The 19,818-nt window shown below is 42.1% G+C and overlaps 1 protein-coding gene across 3 annotated transcripts in view; it reads right to left on the bottom strand.

Moving 5' to 3' along the window:
• Positions 1-19,818, bottom strand: part of ST8SIA5 (ST8 alpha-N-acetyl-neuraminide alpha-2,8-sialyltransferase 5) — a 77,319-nt gene that overhangs the window by 10,654 nt on the left and 46,847 nt on the right. For 2 of the 3 annotated variants that reach the window (XM_065406700.1, XM_065406699.1), the window contains 4 exons: positions 19,645-19,737; positions 9,414-9,500; positions 7,949-8,093; positions 1,399-1,511 (listed from right to left, as the gene is read on the bottom strand). In XM_065406700.1, coding sequence (XP_065262772.1) covers positions 1,399-1,511; positions 7,949-8,093; positions 9,414-9,500; positions 19,645-19,737 — 438 coding nt within the window. The remainder of the gene's footprint in view (positions 1-1,398; positions 1,512-7,948; positions 8,094-9,413; positions 9,501-19,644; positions 19,738-19,818) is intronic. The other variant, XM_065406702.1, reaches the window with a different exon arrangement.

Below are 19,818 nucleotides of genomic sequence, written 5' to 3' on the forward strand. Positions count from 1 at the left end.
ACATCAAACCGCTTTCTTTGCATGAGAATCCTAATATTACAATTGTTTCTACTGAAATTCAGTCATTTTTTGACATGCTCTTTCTTTTGATTTGATCAAACTCTCAGGAACCTAATCATTAGTATCAAAATAAACACAACTTCCACTTTTTATCTTGATCCACCACCTCTCTGGGCTGGCACAGGTCAATTACAGGCTATGGAAAGTCCCTGTGTAACAGAAATGTCAACATTCTGAATGAAATCACAGGAAAAAAAGAGTCCAAAAAAGATTATTACAACTAAAAGTTGCATTATGCAGACACTAATGTTATGACTTCTGCTGTACATGCTGCCATTCACCTACTCATGGTTGGCAATCTAAATTCATAACAAGATCCGCTGCTTATTTCAATCAAAGTGACAGGAACAGTCTTGATCAATACAAATAGGTGGGACTCTGTATAAATTCAGTTTGGGTTACCCTGTCTCCAGAAAAAATAGAAACTAGCCTGAAAAGCCAAAGAAAATTACTAGAGGCACAGAGGAATGGGTTTAAAAGATCACAACTGTTTAGTTTAGTGAGGATACAAAAGGTGACATGACAGAGGTGTATTTAGTAATGAACAGTGAAAAGAAGACTCATAGGTTGTTCCTAATTATCCATTGACACCCAATGAAATTAAAAGGCAATCAGCAAGAACCTGATCTCATTTTCACCAGTGTAAATCAGGGTAAGTCACTGACTTTTATGTAACTAAGATCAGAATCTGGTCCAATAAAGGTAAAAATGTAAAAAGAAATATTTTTATGCAATACAATAAATAATCTGTGGAATTCACTGACACAAAATATAAGCCAGACAAAGAGTTTAATAGGATTCAAAGACACTAATCAGAGAGAGACAAGGTGGGTGAAATATCTTCTACTGGACTAACTTCTGCTGAGGGAAGAGCCAGAGAGAGCTCTCAAAAGAGCTCCATGTAGCTCGAAAGCTTGTCTCTGGCTCTTCCCCCAGCAGAAGCTGGTCCAATAAAATACATCATCTCACCCTCTTTGTCATCCTGAGACCAACATAACTACAATACTAAAGACATTGATATGAATAATAAAAATAACCTCCTGAGTTACAATAAGGAGGATGAAAATGTATAGGGATAGCCTCCCTCAGGACATAAACCAGCAACTAACTATGTGGAGTTAGGAAGAAGTTACCCCCACAGACATGTAATTTATAATTGTCTATTAGGTGGGTTTTTCTTCTAAACCATCTGGCCATTGCCAGAAACAGGATAGTTCATTAGCTGGACCATTTGTTCCATTTTGGCAATTCCTATATTCCAACATAAGAAAGAATAGATGTGTGATCTTTTATTTAGTACTATACAATGCTAAAAGAACCGTACTATAGGATGATTACCGAAATACGAAATCTGCACTGTCAATCTCCCGTCCACATCTGCTGTTCTTGAGAATCCCTCCATTCCCAACCACAGCACATTTCTTAAATTGGGAGCGATAGTACGGCATATCCTACAGCAAAACGAGAACAAACCAGTTACTTTCCTGAGACATGCATGTGGCAGCAGTTCCCTTTTCTGCAGCTATACCCTGAATGAAAATCAGATGGATGGAATAATAATAGGCAATTACCATTGGTCCCTCCCTGGGGTCCAATAATCCCATGATACATGTTTATATGAACTGACATGACCATTCTCATTGTAGTTAGAGAGATGCTGTGGGAAACTGGTTCAGAAAAAAAAAAAGTAAGAACACCTGAACCTTTAGCCAATATCTAGAACTGTATGTGTAAGTTTCCATAATGTTAGAGATGTTCTTTCACTTCTAGTTTCCAGATGGGGACCAAAACCATAGATTCATTCTATCATAGGCATTATATTATAAATTGCCTAAAAAACACTGCTCTTATGATATTTCTGTCCTGATTTTACATGCCAGAAAATCTGATCCCATGAAACACCTGGTCTAGTTTAAAAGATTCAAGAGGTCTGCATAGTTTAGAGAAAGGGAGAACATTTGGGATGCTTATCAGAACTGAACCTGGATTCTGGATATCTCTTGCTGTAATAACAGCATCGTAATTATTATTTGCTAGAGTAGAACCTCAGGGTTACGAACACCAGAGTAACAAACTGACCAGTCAACCACACACCTTATTTGGAACCGGAAGTGCACAATCAGGCAGCAGCAGAGACAACAAAAAAAGCAAATACGGTACAGTACTGTGTTAAACTACTAAAAAAATAAAGGGAAAGTTTAAAAAAAGATATGACAAGAGAAGGAAACTGTTTCTGTGCTTGTGTCATATAAATTAAGATGGTTAAAAGCAGCATTTTTCTTCTGCATAGTAAAGTTTCAAAGCTGTATCAAGTCAATGTTCAGTTGTAAACTTTTGAAAGAACAATGATAACATTTTGTTCAGAGTTTCGACCATTTCAGAGTGACAAACAACCTCCATTCCCGAGGTTCTACTGTACTTGTACTGAGGCAGTGCCCGGAGGCCCTAATCAGGGATTGGGCCCCATTGTGCTAAGACCTCTACTGTCATAACACAAAGATGGCTTACAATTTAAGGCCCCGACCTACAAAGACTTATGCATCTGCTTCAGCTTAAACACCATGGCCCATTGAAATCAATGGAAGCGAGGAGCCTAAGTACCTTTGAGGATATGGGCCTGTGAGTCATCACACTGGAGTCAACACAACTATTCACAATGCATAAAGATATGCACATGCATAAGCCTTTGCAGGGTAGGGTCTAAGCATCAAGCATCTCTTCTATATCCTAAAGGATAAAATTCTGCTCTCAGATGAATGTATGGAGCAGCCACTGAAGTTAATGAGAGTTATAATCACATATCCAAGGACAGAATTAGGCCCTTAGGGTGTGAGAAGTGTGAGGCAAAGCTCAGGAGAGCTGACACCCTATGAATATGTAGAGATGTGCTTATATAAGCATGAGAATGCTCCTATTAGCACATACATATTTTATAAGTAATTTCATAATGAAAAATACATCCAGATGGAATAGTGATGTAAAATGAATGTCTAGGTGATTATTTATAGTGCACTACACATGTTGCACATAAGGCATGAGGCTGAAGGACATACAATACAACTGTCCATCTCAGAAAAGCAATAACAACCCCATGGACATGTGCTGCTGGGCTATCTTGTTACTCTTATACAACGGAATTTCCTAGAAATGAGTAAATAGTGGGAAAGGGTTTTGGCTAACATTGATCCAAATTCCAAAGTAAATTTGATTTGATCGTTTTCACTTTCCACACACCTACAAGCCCTACTGATTACTCTCAAAATAAAGAGAAATTTTTCAGCTCGATATTCACTGAAATCTGACCACAAATTTAGATTGTAAAATGTGCAATTCACAATTTGTACTGTGCTGGTTAGTTACATAAATCACGTGGTATTATTGCTGGTCCCTGATTGGGTTACTAATGCAACAAACCGACACAGGCCCCGATTCAGCAGAGCACTTAAACACATGCTTAAATTTCAGCATATGCCTTCATCCTCTTGATTGTCATTGATTTAAGCATGTGTTTAGAATTAAGCATGTTCTTACATGCTCGGAGCAACAGGGATTAGATAACTCATGTGCCTAACTTTAAGCATGTGTTTAAGTGCTTTGCTAAAATGGAGCCATACTGGGTAAAAGCCAATCCTTCCTTATGCAGAGGTCCCGCACCGCACTTACGCACAACATAAGTCTCATGTAAACACTGTTCTGAGGGCATACCTGGAACTTAAACAGTGTTTAAACAGAACCAGATTTCAGGCATGTAAAATTAAAAAGGTCGTAGAGGACTTTTTAACTAAGGTTCTCGGGAAAAGCCGACAGGAGCAGAGGAGCACATGGTTTGGACAGAGACATCCCTTGGGAGGGATTTATTGAAGGGGATACTCAACATCCCAGCAAAGAAGAGCAGATAGAAGTTGATAAAGAAAGGGCAGGAACTGAAGAGAAACAGTCAAACAAAGAGGAATCCAATTCAATTACATCACATGAAAGCAGACAACTAAATACTGACAAATTGTATAACTGCTTGTATACAAATGCAAGAAGTCTAAATACTAATATGGGTAAACTTGAGTATCTAGTATTAAATGAGGATATTGATATAATAAGCATCAGATACTTGGTGGAACAATGATGACCAATGGGACATGGTAACACAGGGTACAAAATATATAGGAATGACAGAGTAGGTCATGCTGGTGGGAGAGTGGCACTATATGTGAAAGAAAGCATAGAGACAAATATAGTAAAAATCTTAAATGAATCAAACTGTACCATAGAATCTCTATGGATAGAAATTCCATGCTTGAATAATAAGAATATAGCAACAGGAATATACTACTGACCACCTGTCCAGGATGGTGACACTGATTGTGAAATGCTCAGGGAGATTACAGAGGCTATAAAAACACAAAACCCAATAATAATGGGGGATTTCAATTATCCCCATATTGACTGGGTACATGTCACCCCTCAGGACAAGATGCAGAAATAAAATTTCTAGACACCATTAATGACTGATTCAATGGAGCTGCTAGTCCTGAAATCCACACGGGGGAGGCAATTCTTGATTTAGTTCTAAGTGGCACACAGGATCTGGTACAAGAGGAGAATATAGCTGAAGTGCTCAGGAAAAGTGACCATAATGTAATTAAATTTAACATCCTTATAGGGGGGAAGATATCAAAGAAACCCACTACAGTAGCATTTAACTGCAAAAAGTGGAACTACACAAAAATGAGGAAGCTAGTTAAAAGGAAATTAAAAGGAATAGTCACACAAATGAAATGCCTGTAAACTGCATGGAAACTATTTTAAACACCATAATAGAGGCTCAAACTAAATATATACTCCAAATAAGAAAAAAACTGTAAGAAGACCAAAAAAATACCACCATGGCTAAACAATGGAGTAAAAGAGGCAGTGAGAGAAGCATGAACCCTGGCAAGTCAAAAAAGTATAAATTAGGCAGGCCAAAAAAAAAGTTTGAAAAGCAAGTAGCAAAAGACACAAAAACTAATAGCAATTTTTTTAAAAATACATCAGAAGCAGGAAGCCTGCCAAATAACCACCGGGCCACTGGACAATCAAGGTGCACTCAAGAAAGACAGAGCCGTTGCAGAGAAGCTAAATAAATTCTTTGCATTGGTCTTCACTGCAGAGGATGTGAGGGAGATCCCAACACCTGAGCCATTTTTTTAGGTGACAAATCTGAGGAACTGTCCAAGATTGAGGTGTCAATAGAAGAGGTTTTGAAACAAACCTGATGACAAATAAGTCGCCAGGACGAGATGATATTCACCCAAGAGTTCTGAAGGAACTCAAATATGAAATTGCAGAACTACTAACTGTGGTATGTAACCTATTGCTTAAGCCTCTGTACCAGATGATTGGAGGACAACTGATGTAACATCAATTTAAAAAAAAAAAGGCTCCAGAGGCAATCCTGGCAATTACAAGCCAATAAGCCTAACTTCAGTACCAGGCAAATTGGTTGAAACTATTGTAAAGAACAGAATTATTAGACACAAAGATGAACACAAGATGTTAGAGAAGAGTCAACCTGGCTTTTGAAAACTCCTCACCAATCCATTAGAATTCTCGGAGGGAGTCAGCAAGTACATGGACAAGGGTGGTTCAGTTGGTACTTGGACTTTCAGAAAGCCTTTGACAAGGTCCCACACCAAAGACTCTTAAGCAAAGTAAGCAGACATGGGATAAGAGGGAAGGTCCTCTCATGGATCAGTAACTGGTTAAAAGATAGGGGATACAAAGTAGGAATAAATGGTGAGTTTTCACAGTGGAGAGAGGTAAATAGCAGGGTCCCCCAAAAATCTGTATTGGGCCCTGTTGTGCTGTTCAACATATTCATAAATGATCTGAAAAAGGGAGTACACAGTGAGGTGGCAAAGTATGCAGGCAATACAAAATTACTCAAGATAGTTAAGTCCAAAGCCAACTGGTGCAGAGTTACAAAAGGATCTCACAAAACTGGGAGACTGGACAACAAAATGGTAACTGAAATTTAGTGCTGATAAGTGCAAAGCAATGCCTATTGGAAAACATAATCCCAACTGTATGTATAAAATGATGGGGGTCTAAATTAGCTGTTACCACTCAAGAAAGATCTTAGAGTCATCATGGATAGTTCTCTGAAAGCATCTGCTGAATGTGCAGCAGCAGTCAAAAGAGTTAACAGAATGTTAGGAAACATTAGGAAAGGGATAGATAATATGACAGAAAAAATATAAAAAAGATATATTAGAATTGGAAAAGGTACAGAGTTGGGCAATAAAAACAATTAGGGGTATGGAATAGCTTCCATATGAGAAGAGATTAAAAAGACTGGGACTGTTCAGCTTAGAAAAGAGATGACTAAGGGAGGATATGATAGAGGTCTATAAAATCATGAATGGTGTGGAGAAAGTGGATAAGGAAGTGTTATTTACTCCTTTACCTCACACAAGAACCAGGGGTCATCCAATGAAATTAATGGGCAGTACGTTTAAAAGAAACAAAAGGAAGTACTTCTTCATTCAACACACAGTCAACCTGTGGAACTTGTTGCCAGAGGCTGTTGTGAAGGCCAAGACTATAACAGGGTTCAAAAAAGAACTAGATAAGTTCCTGGAGGATAGGTCCATCAATGGCTATTAGCCAAGATAGTCAGGGACACAACTTTATGGTGTGGGTGACCCTAAACCTCTGACTGCCAGAAGCTGGGACTGGACAACTGCAGATAGATCACTAGATAATTGCCCTGTTCTATCCATTCCCACCAAAGCATCTGGTAGCAGCCAATGTTGGAAGACAGGATACTGCAGTAGACGGGCCGCTGCTCTGACACCAGTGTGGCTATTCTTATGTTCTTATAACCTGGGGAGGGAATGAGCATTGGAGAGTAAAAGTGGTCTGGTGGCTGTGAGGGAGTAGCCTGGATTTGGGACTTGGGAGACCTGGATTCACTTCTTTGCTCCATCCACAGACTTCCTATAAGATGTCAGGCAAGTCACTTAAGCCCAGATCCTCAAAGGTATTTACATGCCTAATACCCATCAAAATTATTGATTTCAATGGAAGTTAGGCATCCAAATATTTTGAGGAACTGGGCCTTAGGGCCGGCTCTCTGTGCCTCAGATCCCATCTGTAAAATGGGGATAATAGCACTGCTTTACCTCACAGAGGTTCCATGAAGATCAATGCATTAAAGATTGTGTGGTGCTTGGATACTATGATAATGGCAGCCATATAAGAACTTCAGATCAATATTGTGCTGGTCCTCTGCAAAGGGATGAGTTTCAGATATTTCCACAAACATACAGCTTGAAATTCGAGATGTGTGGGTTTGTTACATAATTCATAGTCACATAAATTAGTTTCTGCTCTTAAATTTCAGTGTGCACTGAGAATTGTACATTGGGTTGTAAAGGATTATTTGCTGAAGAAATTTGTGTATAAATTCTAATAAATACATTTGAGAATTCTGCAACATGTTCACAACCTGCAAACAGGTAAAAATCACTGAGTTCTCAAATTTTCAAATAAGAATAAGAATCAGACCCAGACAAATAATGTGTTTAAAATATGCGGACATGTCCTTGTTGAGTTCTGGTCGCTGAGCTTCATTATATGCTGATTTCTAAAGCCATTTCACTAGCCAGTTAACATGTGGTCAGTAAATTCTGCAGTCAAAAGTATACACATTGCATGCCAGCTGGAGCAGATGGCAACTAGATAGAGGAAAAAACAAATGGAATATCAAATGGAAAATGAAGATGCAGGATCAAGGATGTTTGCAAAAATTTCAAAATGTTGGTTAAAGCTTGACTACTATATAAGACTTTGTCCAATGCAGCAGCTACAGTGTAAGGTTTTAGCAAATGGATGCAGACATGTAACACACCTTTGGAAACATTCTGAAGATTTCTTGATTGATATGGAAGATTCCACTAGTATCTACTTCATATTTCAATTTAGTTCCCAGGGGAGTATTTTTCTGTGTGGTGAACAGAAAGGCAGGGGCATTGCAACATCTTGACAACGTTGACCTGTCAAATGAACAATAGGTGAAGAAGTTTACATGAACCAATAGCATGGAGTAAAGCTAAGAGTTAGAATGAGTATTGAAATGGATAGAAATTGCTGTCCCAATGATGTTATGGTTAATGTGCTACTCTCACCATAGATTTCATATTAAACTTAAATATACAGAGGAGTGAGTGATGTGTGCCAAAATGGAGTCAATTTCTTAGTTCACGTCTTTCATTTAATGCCTTTTCTACTTTTGTCTTTGCAACAGAAATCCTTGAATTACTCCCACTCTTATTCCAGAGCACGTTTGTTTCTGAGCCAATGCCCATGTCTCTGATGCCTGTGCATCCACAGTGATAAATATATGTGCACAAAGCTAAAACAATGCTGTGGCTTCATTCAGATAGTGGCCCTACAGGACAGCATTCCAAAGCTGGGTTCTGAAATCATTGTAGATGAACTTCAGCATAAGATAAGATAGAGTGTTCTAGGGACAAATGACAGAGGCCTCTGGATACCAGAACAGCAGCCGAGGAGGCCAGAGAATGGCAATTGAGAAGGCTAATCAGGAAAGATAATCAATGGAAAGGGCCCTGAATACAGAACAAACTATCCAGATTTTCATTCTGATGATTCTGAAGATTCTTGGCTGGCGTAAAGCAGTGTTACTACTGAAGACAGTGTAGCTGCAATCATTTACACCGGTTGAGAATTTGGTCCGCACCCTTGACGCAAGGAGCATCACAATTAACTCTTGGTTTATGACTGGAGCATAGCACTGGGAGGGAGGACTCCAGTGTTCTGTTCCATAGTTGGTCATTGACTCACTGTGATCTTCCATAATCTCTCCAGATTGTGCCCTCGTCTCTCTTCTCCCTGAAACACGCTGGGGGGATCCTCAGCACAGATTTCCCCTCCTTCATAGGTAGGGTGACCAGAGAGCAAGTGTGAAAAATCAGCATGGGGTGGGGTGGGGGGGGGGGGGGTAATAGGCGCCTATATAAGAAAAAGGCCCAAATATCAGGACTGTCCCTATAAAATCAGGACATCTGGTCACCCTAGAGAGGGGTGAGTCTTAGGTGCTTCTATAGCATTCTTCCACCCTCACCCCGTCCTGCTACCTGACTTTTTTAAAATTAACAATAACCAAAACCTACTTAAATGCATTGGTCTCCCCGATCATAATGAATGGTAAAAAGTAACAGCCTCTTGATGTTTTACTTGCTCTTTAATAACCATCGATATGTGAAGACATCACTCCTTGACAATCAATTACATTGAAACTCACCCCGTTAGTTACTGGTAGCTATAGTCTCATTAACAGAAACCCATCTTACTTGAATAGGTTGGCTTCTGTGACATTCATCTCCCATTTGCACATCTGTAGGCTCTTCCACCTGTCAAACAATTCAGTTTGCTTCACCCTAAAGACAAAACCAAAGACTTTTGAGTGCACTTTTATGAAATGCACTTTTCTCCATTCATAACACTGCATTGATGAGGGCATGTAATGGTTATTTGGTAGGAAGAGATAGTTGGGCCACGTGAATGCTCTCTGTCTAAAACCTAATCCCTATGTATGACTGAAAGCACCCCTGTATTCACACCATAAACATTTTTGTAATAACCTTTGTGCAAAATATACTGTGAGGTATCATTTAAAAACTAACACCACACGAATTGTCAGTATTCTTTTGTAATGTATGTACAAAATGCATACTAAGAGTTCTGAACATAAACTGAAATTATGACTAAAACATGTTTATCAGGCCAGTCTGGGGAGTGGGTAAACTGGTTTCTCAAAGACAAAAGAACGAGCTGATGATGCTAGCCAGGTGTCAAAGTTGACTGGCAATTATGTGTCAAGTGGCCATTCTTTGCCAACAAAGGGGGGCAAGAACAGAGCGATCTGCATTTTGGCAAACAACCATCTGGAACCTCCTTCACCACAAGACTCCATGTCTCCTTCCTTTCAGCTGGAATGAACTTTATCTAGGGGTAACCCTCAGGAAAATGCTTTACAAAGGGTGACTGGACTATAAAAGTGAGGGGCAAAAACACCCCAGGTTATTACTCTTTCACTTAACAAGACAAAGAAACCAGCTCTTTGACTTTGAGGGGAGGTCCTGACCTGAGAATTTGGTCAGCCATGTTGCTGGGACACATGGTAAGGATTTTACCTTGAACCAAGTCTACTTTGTTAAGTTTTAGCTACCAGGAAGCACTTTATCTTTATTTCTCTTGTAACCATTTCTGCATTAATTGCTTATACTTGGACTCACTTAAAATCTCTCTCTTTAAATGAACTTGTTTTATTTTTAATCTAAAAAAAATCCAGTGTTGTGTGTAAACTGAACTGTTTGGTAACACCAGTTAAAAGTAGAAAACTGTTGACTATTGACCCTTTACAGGGGCAAAGAACCTTCACGGCTGAGGATGTTAGGGAGATTCCCAAACCTGAGCTGGCTTTTGTAGGTGACAAATCTGAGGAACTGTCACAGATTGAAGTATCACTAGAGGAGGTTTTGGAATTAATTGATAAACTCAACATTAACAAGTCACCGGGACCAGATGGCATTCACCCAAGAGTTCTGAAAGAACTCAAATGTGAAGTTGCGGAACTATTAACTAAGGTTTGTAACCTGTCCTTTAAATCGGCTTCGGTACCCAATGACTGGAAGTTAGCTAATGTAACGCCAATATTTAAAAAGGGCTCTAGGGGTGATCCCGGCAATTACAGACCGGTAAGTCTAACGTCGGTACCGGGCAAATTAGTTGAAACAATAGTAAAGAACAAAATTGTCAGACACATAGAAAAACATAAACTCTTGAGCAATAGTCAACATGGTTTCTGTAAAGGGAAATCGTGTCTTACTAATCTATTAGAGTTCTTTGAAGGGGTCAACAAACATGTGGACAAGGGGGATCCGGTGGACATAGTGTACTTAGATTTCCAGAAAGCCTTTGACAAGGTCCCTCACCAAAGGCTCTTACGTAAATTAAGCTGTCATGGGATAAAAGGGAAGGTCCTTTCATGGATTGAGAACTGGTTAAAGGACAGGGAACAAAGGGTACGAATTAATGGTAAATTCTCAGAATGGAGAGGGGTAACTAGTGGTGTTCCCCAAGGGTCAGTCCTAGGACCAATCCTATTCAATTTATTCATAAATGATCTGGAGAAAGGGGTAAACAGTGAGGTGGCAAAGTTTGCAGATGATACTAAACTACTCAAGATAGTTAAGACCAAAGCAGATTGTGAAGAACTTCAAAAAGATCTCACAAAACTAAGTGATTGGGCAGCAAAATGGCAAATGAAATTTAATGTGGATAAATGTAAAGTAATGCACATTGGAAAAAATAACCCCAACTATACATACAACATGATGGGGGCTAATTTAGCTACAACGAGTCAGGAAAAAGATCTTGGCGTCATCGTGGATAGTTCTCTAAAGATGTCCACGCAGTGTGCAGAGGCGGTCAAAAAAGCAAACATCCAAGGGGATAGAGAATAAGACTGAGAATATATTATTGCCCTTATATAAATCCATGGTACGCCCACATCTCGAATACTGTGTACAGATGTGGTCTCCTCACCTCAAAAAAGATATTCTAGCACTAGAAAAGGTTCAGAAAAGAGCAACTAAAATGATTAAGGGTTTAGAGAGGGTCCCATATGAGGAAAGATTAAAGAGGCTAGGACTCTTCAGTTTGGAAAAGAGAAGACTAAGGGGGGACATGATAGAGGTATATAAAATCATGAGTGATGTTGAGAAAGTGAATAAGGAAAAGTTATTTACTTATTCCCATAATACAAGAACTAGGGGTCACCAAATGAAATTAATAGGCAGCAGGTTTAAAACAAATAAAAGGAAGTTCTTCTTCACGCAGCGCACAGTCAACTTGTGGAACTCCTTACCTGAGGAGGTTGTGAAGGCTAGGACTATAACAATGTTTAAAAGGGGACTGGATAAATTCATGGTGGCTAAGTCCATAAATGGCTATTAGCCAGGATGGGTAAGAATGGTGTCCCTAGCCTCTGTTCGTCAGAGGATGGAGATGGATGGCAGGAGAGAGATCACTTGATCATTGCCTGTTAGGTTCACTCCCTCTGGGGCACCTGGCATTGGCCACTGTCGGTAGACAGATACTGGGCTAGATGGACCTTTGGTCTGACCCAGTACGGCCTTTCTTATGTTCTTATGTTCTTATGTTCTTAATATCTGAACTGCCCAGGAGAGGGCTGGATAGTGCAGAACACACACATTTTGGAGGAAATTAGGGACTGGGAGTATGTTGGGGTCACCCTGCAAGTAGTAACCAAGGTTGCTGGAAGCCAGAGTGCAATTGGTGTGTTGCTGACAGGCTGCTGGGATCAGAGGTGCTAGACCAGGGCTACGGTTATACACAGACACTCAGGGTGTGACCTGCTTGCTGGCAGGCTGCTTGTGAGTGGCCCAAGGTGGGAGCTACAATAGCAAAGCATGGTGAGGCACAACCCCTCGCTGGTCTGGGTTGCACCCCGGAACGGGACACTATGGTTCTTCTTACTGTTATTATTTCTACTACAGTAGTGCCTACAGGGCCCCAGCCAGGATTGGGGCTCCATTGGGCTAGGTGCTGTACAAACACATTCCCTGCCCCAAAGAGCTTACAATCTAAATAGACAAGGCAGGCAAAGGGCAGGAGAGGAAAGAGAGGCACAAAGCAGTGAAGTGACCTGCGTAAGGTCACGCAGAAGTCAGTAACACAGACAGGTACCGTCCAGAACTGTCCGAGTCCAGTGTCCTGTCCACTAGACCACAAATATTATACATCGACATTAAAGACAGACCCTGAAGTCTGATTAAGTAGTGGCAGTTAATGTCAATTCACACATCCTATGTATGCCTGTTTCTCTTTTAATCACACTTATACTTTCAGATTCTCTTCCTTCAATTCTGAAAGAAACCTGGAGAAACAGAACGTTTAAAAAACAAGGTGATCTCTTGTGTGTGATTTTTCTGGATTCCACTTGGTAATGATGGCTAATTTATGGACCCACAGAGATTAGATCTGGAAAAGATTTGGGCTGGGAATTTCAATGGGCCTAAGGGAATTTGGTGCCCAGTTTCTTTAGGCCCCTTTGAAAATCCCATTCTCGAAGTATAAAGCCTCAAGTTCTCCTCTAAGGCCTTGTCCACACTAGGAATTGCAGCCATCCGAGTAGCTGCACCTGTGCAAACCCCTAGTGTACATGTAAAACCACTATAAACTGTGATTTCCACCCCTGCAATGTAACCCTGCTTCACACTGGGAGAATAAATTATTATTAGTGATTATTTATCTTGCTGTAGCATCTAGGAGGCCAGAGCAGGACGCTTTGAGCTAGGCATTGTACAAACACAGAGCACAAAGGGGACCCCTGTCCCAAACAGCTTCAGTCTAAGTAAGCTATCCTGATGCCAAATGAAACTGATAGATGCCTTGCTTATCTACGCTAAGGCTAGGTCTACACTAGAGCTGGTGGCTGTGGTTCCCAGCTTGCGTAGACGGACCCGCACTGGTTGTACTTGACCTAGAACCTAAAAACAGCACTGTGTCCGTGACTGCATGGGCGATGGTTTGGGTTAGCCGCTCAAGTACGTACACGGGGGCCAGGTAGGATTGTACTTGGGGCAGCTAGCCTGAGGAGCTGCCTGGGCCACCACAGACACTCCTAATTTTAGACACTAGCTCAGGCACAGCTAGCATGGGTAAGTCTACACGAGCTGGGAATCACACCTCCCCGCTCAAATGTAGATGTACCCGCAGCAGTGCACTGGGATAGCTACACTGGTGGCTGGCCACTGACAGCTGTAACCAGAGCATGTCCTCAGTGCAAGCAATGCCTAAGACCCGACAACTACTCTTGAAGTTAATGGGAAAAGTCCCCATTGACTTCTCGGGAGGTTGGATCAAGCCCCTAGTGCACCTCTTCCAGTTAAACATTTTTCCCAGCTGTATTTTTTGCTAGTGCTTTGTCCACTTTAGTTTTAATTGTCTCCAGTGATGGGACTCTCTCCACTTCCCTTAGGGAAACTATTCCATAAGAACATAAGAATGGCCGTACTGGGTCAGATCAAAGGTTCATCCAGTCCAGTATCCTGTCTACCAACAGTGGCCAATGCCAGGTGCCCCAGAGGGAGTGAACCTAACAGGTAATGATCAAGTGATCTCTCTCCTGCCGTCCATCACCACCCTCTGACAAACAGAGGCTAGGGACACCATTCCTTACCTATCCTGGCTAATAGCCATTAATGGACTTAACCTCCATGAATTTATCCAGTTCTCTTTTAAATGCTGTTATAGTCCTAGCCTTCACAACCTCCTCAGGCAAGGAGTTCCACAAGTTGACTATGCGCTGTGTGAAAAAGAACTTGCTTTTATTTGTTTTAAACCTGCTGCCCATTTATTTCATTTGGTGGCCTCCTAGTTCTTATATTGTGGGAACAAGTAAATAACTTTTCCTAATTCACTTTCTCCACACCACTCATGATTTTATATACCTCTATCATATCCCCCCCTTAGTCTCCTCTTTTCCAAGCTGAAAAGTCCTAGCCTCTTTAATCTCTCCTCATATGGGACCCATTCCAAACCCCTAATCATTTTAGTTGCCCTTCTCTGAACCTTTTCTAGTGCCAGTATATCTTTTTTGAGATGAGGAGACCACATCTGTACGCAGTATTCAAGATGTGGGCGTACCATGGATTTATATAAGGGCAATAAGAACATAAAATAACCTTCTGCTAAGAGTCTGAGCCAGAATGGCCTGTAGATTTGACATTAGAAGATTGTCTTTCATATCTTCTGGGGAAAGGAAGAGGGCTTCAATGGTCAGCATCATGGGACTACCTTAAAGCTCCAGAAGTTGCTCCTACCTACCTAGATGAGTTCATGTGTGATCTTCAGTATCTGGAACCTAGATATCCTGGTGACTGGGAACTCACAAATATCTAGGTAGAATGGATATGTGATGTCCCCTTTTGGACTTTGATGAAGTTTGAGGTCTCTTTGAGGCTGCTGGATCTTGGTGCATTGTCTTTGGGTTTGAGGGGTTTGAATGCTCCCTATGCTGGTTTTCAATAAAATAACAAGGATATTTTAAGAATAGCTTTATATATAACACTGGTATAATTTAAGACTTTCAAGAGTGTGGAAGTCACTCTTAAAGATCTAGGTCATACTGTACCTTCTGTGGTCCATCAGAGCATGCTAATTTGGAAATCTTCCATTATCCCTGAGGGATAACTAAGGGGAAAAGAATATTCCCCAAGCACATTAGAAGAACCCAGCATGGCAAACAGAGCTTTGCTGTGTTAAACAGCTTATGGTACCACCGTAATACAAATAATTTATAACTGCACATCCAAGGCTAATTCTATCCCATTAAATTGGAATCCACTTACAACTGAGTGCCACTGGATAAGATACAGAGAGGTGATTTTCTCTATGCCCTGCAATCAATATAAGAGAACACGATTCCAGCACTCACAACCTTCAGCCCGCACCCTGGCAAGTTGTTCCTATTCTCACTATTTATTTTTAAGCATGGTGAGTCAGCAAACTAGACAAAGTTGCTATGCCAATGTCCTTCATCCAGGGCCAGTTACAGGGGGAAAGGCAGCAGCCAGCTTTGCTATCTGTACAGAGTCAATGAGGGAGGCATACGTCCAAGATTCATGCAGAGCTGTAGCAGCAAAGTGCTGTTGCTATTGCTTTAGATGGCTGTTTTCATCAATACTTTGCACGTCTAGAGCAACTTTTCCTCTGAAAATCTCAACGCGCTTTACAAACAATAATTAGGCCTATGAGTAGGTAAGTGTTATCACTGAAGCTCTAAGCACCTGAAGGCAGGAACTTTGTCTTTTATACTTTGTCTATAAAGTAACTGGTACCTGGCACTATCCAAATAATAAGTAACTACAATCCCCAGTTTCCAACCTGAGGCAGAGAGGTTAAACATCTTGCTCAAGATCACACACTAAGGGCTTGTCTTCACTACCCGCCCGGATCGGCGGGTAGAAATCAATCTCTCGGGGATCGATTTATCGCGTCTCGTCGGGACGCGATAATCGATCCCTGAATCGACGCGCGTACTCCACCAGCCCAGGTAGGAGTAAGCGCCGTCGATGGGGGAGCCGCGGCGGTCGATTTGCCGCCGTCCTCACAGCGGGGTAAGTCGGATCAGATACGTCGAATTCAGCTACGCTATTCCCGTAGCTGAATTTGCGTATCTGAAATCGATCCCCCCCTATAGTGTAGACATAGCCTAAGTCAGTGGCAGATCTGAGAATAGAGCCCCTGAATTCTAATTCCAAGTTACTCTGCTCTAACCCCTAGAGAACCCAGTCCCTCGGACAAATAGCTGATAAATGATGGCTGAGCTGTTGGGAAATTCCTCCCGCATAGGCCTACTGCTGCAATGGCTAAAAAAAAAAATATATTTTATGGACCAGCCGCAGGTTTTTCTTTGAAGCCAAGGCAAGGGCGAGATTGACTCCAGTAAGTCCCATGGAATGTTCAGGTGGCAACCAAGTCTGCGGGTCCTGCTCATCCTTTGCTTGAGATTCTCAGCTGAATGCCTGTCTGGGGCTGGAATATGCTGTGGATGGAGGCATGGGCGGTGGGTCTCACAGGCCAGGGGAGCCCGCCCACACCCCGCCTGGAGGCCCCCTCCTGCATCCCACTCTTCCTTCGTGGCCCCAGCCCAGGCTGCTCCTCTTCCCCAAAGCAGGCAGGGGCAGGTCAGCTGGCTGGCGGCCTGGGACCTGGGGCAGCTGGTGTGGGTACTCGAGCCGCCTGTCTGGCGTCTGGGGCTGGGGGCGCTGGGGAGGACTGGCCGGTGCGGTCCAGGGCTGGGACAGGGGAGCCGGCGGCTGGGGCCGGCCAGTGAGCCAGGACTCGGGGCGGCTGGTGCGGGGCTCCTTCAGCCGTGGTGGGGCTGGGGAGGGGGACAGGGCCTCAGGCAGAAAGGGTGGGGTCAGGGGCTAGCCTCCCCAAATGGGCGGTTCATGCGCCACCCACGGATGGAGGCATTTTGTCCAGGATCATGTGTTAAAGGCGAAATGTGATATGTGTCAGAAAGCATGAAAGATAGAGGGTAAGGGAAAAACTGTCCTTATACCTATGTCCATTACAGACAGTCCCTTTCAGAGGGTAGCAGTGGGCCAAACAGGACTACCGAGAGTGCCATCATATTTCCTTACCTAAAGAATGCAAACTGCAGAGTTTGGCATGGACCTGCCTATCACACTACCGAAAGCATGCCAGAAATATCCGAAGAGTAGTGTATGTTGGGTTCCTCCTCCTTTCCTGTCCCTTCCTCATCTGATCTGCCAGCCAGTGTTTTATCTTGTCTTTGTCTTGTCTTAGAACAAAAGCTCTTCAAGGCCCTGATTCAGCAAAGCACTTGAGCACATGGTTAATTTTAAGTGCACAAGTGGTCTCATTGAAGTAAATGAAATTTATGCACATGCTTAACTACTTAGCTGAATTGGGGCCCAGGACAGGAAATATGTCTTGATCTGTATTTAACAATAATAATACCTTGCTCTTTCATAGTGCTTTTCATCAGTAGATCTCAAAGGGCTTTACAAAGGAGGTCAGTGTCATTATCCCCATTTTACAGGTGGAGAAACTGAGGCACAAAGAGTTGATGGTGTCCAGTTTGCAAATTAATTCCAGTTCTGCAGTTTCTCATTGAAGTCTGTTTTTGAAGTTTTTTTGTTGAAGAATTGCCACTTTTAAGTCTGTTATTGAGTGTCCAGGGAGACTGAAGTGCTCTCCTACTGGTTTTTGAATGTCACAGTTCTTGATGTCTGATTTGTGTTCATTTATTCTTTTGCGTAGAGACTGTCTGGTTTGGCCAATGTAATGGACATCATTAAATTAGGCCTGAATAAAGACTGGGAGTGGATGGGTCACTACAAAAAGTAATTTTCCCTGTTTTGATATTCACCCCTTCTTGTCAACTGTTGAGAACAGGCGACTTCCACCTTAACTGAATTGTCCTCGTTAGCACTGACCCCCCACTTGGTAAGGCAACTCCCATCTTTTCATGTGCTGTTATATATATACTGCTTACTGTATTTTTCACTCCATGCATCTGATGAAGTGGGTTTTAGTCCACGAAAGCTTATGCCCAAATAAATCTGTTAGCCTCTAAAGTGCCACAAGGACTCCTCGTTGTTTTTGCTGATACAGACTAACACGGCTACCACTCTGAAACTGTTTTCAAGGTGACACATTATTTTTAATAATAAATAATTGTTTAAAACAATACCTGGGCTGTTTTTTTCCATTTACATGTGGAATCTCTCCAGGATTTGTTACAGTTTTGTAGAGAAGACTTTTAAGCTACTTTGTCTAGGACAAACTCCTCTGCTCCATAGCTTAGAACTCAGTCATAGGGTATGTCTACACTGCAACTGGAGAGTGATTCTCCGTGTGGGTAGACAGCCATGCATTAGAGCAGGGGTCGGCAACCTTCGGCACACGGCCCAGCAGGGTAATCCACTGGCGGGCCGCGAGACATTTTGTTTACGTTGACCGGCCACCGCTTCCCGCAGCTCCCATTGGCCGGGAACGGCGAACCACGGCCACTGGGAGTTGCGGGGGGCCGTGCCTGTGGATGGTCAATGTAAACAAAATGTCTGGCGGCCTGCCAGCGGATTACCCTGATGAGCCGTGTGCCGAAGGTTGCCGACCCCTCCATTAGAGCTAGTGCACTAAACATAGCGGTGTAGCTAAAGCTAGCTCAGGCAGCTGCCTGGGCTAGACACCCGAGCATGCACCCAGGCAGTCCAGGCAGGTTTGTACTCAAGAGGCTGCCCCCAGTATAGTATGCTATTTTTAGCATACTAGCTTGAGCAGAACTAGCACTTGTTTGCCTGCACTGGGAAGCGCGCTTCCAGCTGCTACATGGACATTTACCTATTGTGCACTTGTTTTATGAGCACAACTCCCATGGATATCAATGGGAGTATGTGCAGGACATGTACTAAGGAAGCCTGTAGTGAAAATAAGGAATATGCACTGTGGATTGAAGAAGAGAATTTTGTCCTTACATCAGTTATTATTTTACCTTTTTATTATGTTTTAAAACCCCTTTTCAGGGATGTATAATCCTCTTAGGCAACTGATACATTTCCCGACGTACCTGTGGGACCATACAAGATGGAATACTGATACTGCATCGAGCAAATGACAGAATCGTGCTATGCTACTGAATTGTTTAAATTACTTGGCAAATGAAAACACATGATATGATCTCAGTAGAGGGCCCTGAATAGACTATTACAGATGAAAACATGGGCTCCTTACATTAATCAAATTCAGACCGTGGCACTGAGACTGGCCCAAAGCCCACTGAAATGAACGGAAAGAGCCCCATTGTCTCCACTTGGGATCAAATTCTTAATCCCCATTTCTTTGAGATGGAAGCTCAAAATCCCTGCTCCTTAGAGACGTGTCTTTGGCCCCCGCATTATACATGTGTTTGTAACCCATCTGACAGGGCAACCATTTTATAAAGCAATTGCTCATACTTACATAGAGAGCACTTTCACCTCAATGATATCCTGTCTTAATTCCAGGCATTTGGTGGAGTTGTATTCAAAAGGTCCTTCATAAAACTCAAAGTACCTAAGGAAGAACAAGGACAAAAATAACAAAGGTTACAAACAAATGCTAGATTCTGAAACATAGCTTTGTTTATCAAGGGAA

The sequence above is a fragment of the Emys orbicularis genome, chromosome 6 (genome assembly GCF_028017835.1).
Source record: "Emys orbicularis isolate rEmyOrb1 chromosome 6, rEmyOrb1.hap1, whole genome shotgun sequence".
In the NCBI taxonomy this organism is placed as follows: domain Eukaryota; kingdom Metazoa; phylum Chordata; order Testudines; family Emydidae; genus Emys; species Emys orbicularis.